General features: G+C 37.9%; 1 protein-coding gene across 1 annotated transcript; it reads right to left on the reverse strand.

Moving 5' to 3' along the window:
* Positions 1 to 1055: 1055 nt before the first annotated feature.
* Positions 1056 to 4301, reverse strand: LOC148868198 (glutathione S-transferase DHAR2-like). The gene is made up of 6 exons (XM_088968829.1): positions 3565 to 4301; positions 3332 to 3422; positions 2992 to 3135; positions 2505 to 2622; positions 2275 to 2415; positions 1056 to 1348 (listed from the first exon to the last, which is right to left on the reverse strand). The coding sequence occupies exons 1-6, from the start codon at positions 3620 to 3622 to the stop codon at positions 1262 to 1264; spliced, it is 639 nt and encodes a 212-aa protein (XP_088824955.1). The 5' UTR covers positions 3623 to 4301; the 3' UTR covers positions 1056 to 1261.
* Positions 4302 to 4581: the final 280 nt, after the last annotated feature.

Here is a 4581-nt window from a genome sequence, read left to right on the forward strand (position 1 = left end):
TTTTTTATTCAGACAACAATGTCATGATTTCCGGTGACAAAAATAGTACAACAAACAATGAAGATGGTTATTGGCTGCTCTCTTCTTATCTCTGCCAATGATGATGGGGGAGTGAAGTCTCTTTTAGCTCTTGGGTTGAAGCCTAAAGAAGCAAAAGATGATAAAGTTAGAAATACCACTCACTCATACTTTCTTGATGTACTCTGTAGCCTTCATTTTTTATTTATCTCAAAGCCAGTAGAAATAAATTTTTGGTGACTACTCATTAAGTATATAGCAAGGTTCTTAAAATCAAACCGATCAAGGGTCTGGTTCTCAGGTCGAAAGGTCTGACTACTTGAACCAAATGGACGGCCTATTTTAACAAAAAATTAAAAAAAGGGCCAAAACCATTTGATGGTTCGAACGGTTTGACTGCCCAAGTCAGCGGTTTATTAAACAAATTGATAGTTTTTGGTGAAATGACGGTTCTGTGGTAAAACAGTCCCAACTTTTTTCAGTCCGACCATCCGGTTTAGTCGAGTCTAGTTTTAAAAACCATGGTATATAGTCTGGTATAATGGAGAGGTTGTTTGCGTAATATAATCGAACCCCACAACGGAATAACCATCTTCAGTGTTTGCCATAGTATTCTTGTCATCGGAAATCATGGCATTGTTGCCAGAATAGAAAATAACAATGTCACGCTGAATCATGCAACCTGTTGTTTCTTGAAATGCCCCACCAAACAGTCAAATTTGGCGTTTCATGCATCAATGGGGTCCTGATTTTCGAGGCAATGCCCGATTTTTTAATAATCGGTTGAACCAAACAATGAGATACATGAGCGTTTGTTGAAACGTCTATGTGAATCTGACATGATACCGTTTTTTTTTTAAACGGCCACAGTTCCAAACATCCCCTTAGATTGGGTTTGGTACTATGGATTGGATTGAGGCTAACCCGGCACAAGTTGGAGCACTGACCTATTAACAGGATTGGCTGATGAAGGTTGTTTGTTTGCAGTCTTTAGTTAATAAAGAGCGTACGTGGAAGAAGAAGAAGAAAAAAGGCAATTTATTGCTTAATTGCTGGCATATATATTAAAAGTGATAGCAAATAGGTTCATAAACACAACCCCATGACAGGTCCAAGAAGCACCAAATGACCCTTTTCTGGTTCCATTTGCCATAAAAGCAACAACACATAATACCACTACTTACTACGTACCATCCAATATTGCATGCAAATTCAAATAAAGACAGAGACTGTTCAATGTTGTTCATGCATTAACCTTGGACGCCCATCCTGCAATTACATATTCCTTTGCAGCCTTGGTCTTAATGAAAGACTCCCGAGAGAAAAGTGACTGCACAGAGTAACATAAGACCATCGTCAGTAGACAAGGCGAGACATGTCTGTTACCATATTTATTTGAAGCAAAGGAAATGTAATTAAGAGTTGATTACTACAAATACTTAGTTGCCAATTACCACACCTCAAGAATCTCATTGCAACTAAAGTGTCATATTGCTAACAAGAGAATATATCTTTCATTGAAATTAAAGTGGATTTTCCTTTGCTTAATAATAAAAGCAGCTAATTAATTGGATGTGGAGCTTATAGAAATGGCCTAGAGGAGGAAAGATAAGCATAGTAAGATGCATGAACACAACTTAAAGAGTTAAAGTACATATTGTTTGACATAAATTAAAATATTTTAGTAGATAGAAATGAAGCACAAGTAAAAAGAGGGGAAGATGACTTTAGATACTGCCATGCATATATATCATTCCATCTTCTGAGCAAGCTAGGAGATTGAAAGTCATCCAGGCACCTACACATTAGATTAGAGACTCCATTGGATGGAAACATGGTTGGGAATCCTTTATTCAGTACAAAAAATTTGGAGTTTTTTTAGACTTGGAGTTCTTCCAGGTCCCAAAGTTATATGGCAACATGAATTGTTATGTATATAATTAATAGGTAGAGTTCAATTTTTACTTCTCCTTAGTGGTCGGTCCTTTCAGATCCCAAAAGCAGGGTATCACTGACTTCCTCTGCAACCAAAGTCTACTCTGTTTTTCTTTATAGCCAGAACTCAACTCAATATGTTTTTTTTTTTTTTTTTTTCTTTCTTTTTGGGTGGACAAACTCAATATGATTGGTTCCTGGAGTTCTTGCGACAGCATTTGATCTATGTTTATATCTGTGTGTGTGTGGGTAACCAAAGAGGAGTGCTAGAAACAGACTCGAGGCAATTCTATTCTACCGTGCAGTGGTATATATGCGTACCTCCATGTAAGTTTTGACAGTGGACAAATCATCTGGGATGGCCCAGCTTTTATAATGGCCAAGAGCAACTTCAAGATGGTAGAGTTTGGGAGCCAGGCTCAAATCAACAGCTGAAACCTTTTCTCCATTAACGTACGGGCCCTGAGATTGATGAGTTAAAATTATCAAAATGAATAACGTTGTAGAAAGAAGAAGACCATAAGATAGGCATGAATAGGAGGAGCAGGTACATGTGCTTTGAGATGGCCATCCAATGAGCGCAGTGCATCCAACAATTCCTGCTCAGACCCATCATTGGGATCGTTGCTCTTTAAGAACTTGACAAAAGAAGGGAATATTTTGGACACCCTGCAATCTCAAACGTATTTTAACACCATAACACGTAAAAACATGTTGTCACTTAGATTGAGAAGAGATGGTACACATTGAGACTATCTACATATACGTTTTCTGCCCATGGCGATTGAAAAGCTTAGTAATTTCTATTCTGACTGGTGAAGGGGAAAACAACTTATAACAAAGGATTATCATTTATCAGAGAGGAGGTTACTGGAACAACCACCCCACACCCAAAAGAAAAAAGGAAAAAACACAGTTATTAAAAATAAAGGAGCTCTACAGTGACAACTATATGCTATACAAGCTAAAAACGAATTTAAAAGACAAAAATGTATGCAGTAGCAGAGAGAGAGAGAGAGAGAGAGAGAGAGAGATTACACGGAGGCATATTCAGGGGGAGTAGTGAGAGGAGGGTCGGGAAATTTCTCCTCGATAATCTGGGTGATGACATCGGAATCGGAGATCCATTTGTCGTCGGATTTAAGTACGGGAACCTTCCCTTCTGGGTTTGCCTCCAAGAACCTAACCAAACATCAAAACAACAATAACAATTACAAATTTATTCATTCCAAGGAGGCAGGAGCAAAGCAAGATTCAACCAAACATGAAGACAAATGATGGGAAAAAGTAATGTATCAATTCTTTTGAGTAAAAGCTAAAAGGAAAAAAAAAAAACAAATGCGAAATAAAATGAACAGAAGTCAGATTAGATTCTCACCATTGAGGCTTGTCACTGACGTTGATCAAGTGCATCTGGTAGGGAATGTTCTTCTCCTCCAGAGTTAGAAGAACCCTTTGGCTGAAAGGGCCTGCTTGTCACCGATCAATCCCAAAGAAAACCCGTGAATAGTTAAGTAATACAACACAGAGGGTAAAAAAGAGGGAGAGGATAAACACATAACAAATACAGAGAGAGATGAAAGAAAAAATGGAAAAGGAAATCCATCTTACAATCTCCAAGGACATCAGGAGCACCAACGGCAGCCTTCACACAAACTTCCACAGTCATTTTGCTGGTTTTCCGGTGATCGATATTCCTATTGATTACAGAATAGTGAATACTAGGAAACAAAGAACACTACCACTCTTTTAAGGGTTGGAGTTTTAAAGCGCGTGTGTCAGTGTGTGTATGACAACGTCGGAGACTTGGAGTGCTATTGTCCACCGGACTTGAATCCAGACCCTTCTAATTTTACTTTATTTACCATTAATATATTTTAACAAATGATTCGGGCATACTCCTTTTGATTGTGAAAGGTCTATGGAATCATTGATTTCTTCAACAAAACATAATAAAGCTCAATGAGGCCATCTTACCCAGAAGTATGCGATGTAACAACAATATTATTACTTATTAGCATCGATATGCTATGCCAACGTCATGTAAAAATTCAAGTTCAAACTCATTCCCAATTAACAATCATCTCTCTAAAAGCTTTGGAACGTCCCAAATCACAGAAATCATCAGCAAATGAGCAAATTGGAATCCACAAATCAATTCATTCAAGAATATATTCCCTTAGACATGATCAAAGGTGTGCCCTCGATGTGTCAAAATCACTCCTTTGCATCTTTACAACTAGACAAACAAGTTTAAATCGTTGATTTATCCCCCCATTTACTTTCCTCTATGTGCACTTTATTCATCTCTCGTTTTCGCATTTGTTTTGGTGTGCCTCTCAAATCTCAATTGGTCTTTTGATATACCAGGAACGAATAAACATATATAGTTTTTTAAATGGCGCACATCCCAAGCCGCTGTTTGTTATTACAGAAGTCAAAACACATGTACCTTTGAGATATTGGAAGGTGTACTCCCTTCGTCAACATGGGTTATGTGAATTCAGTACACCTCACAATTCGTAATGCTATATTATAGTTTGGGTTAGTGAAGGGGAGAAAGATTTTCCATGCCGGGGGGGGGTTATGTTGTTGACAAAGGGGCTGGAGATGAATACATTTAAGAAA

The sequence above is a fragment of the Nelumbo lutea genome, chromosome 2 (genome assembly GCF_056320005.1).
Source record: "Nelumbo lutea isolate HS-2025 chromosome 2, American lotus-T2T, whole genome shotgun sequence".
NCBI lineage: Eukaryota > Viridiplantae > Streptophyta > Magnoliopsida > Proteales > Nelumbonaceae > Nelumbo > Nelumbo lutea.

Coding starts and splice junctions, on each gene's coding strand:
- LOC148868198 (XM_088968829.1), bottom strand. CDS start 3,622: ATGACTGTGGAAGTTTGTGTGAAGGCTGCCGTTGGTGCTCCTGATGTC. Junction 2,416..2,504: donor ATGGCCATCTCAAAGCACAT/GTACCTGCTCCT, acceptor CATCAATCTCAG/GGCCCGTACGTTAATGGAGA. Junction 1,349..2,274: donor CTGTCAAAACTTACATGGAG/GTACGCATATAT, acceptor TACTCTGTGCAG/TCACTTTTCTCTCGGGAGTC.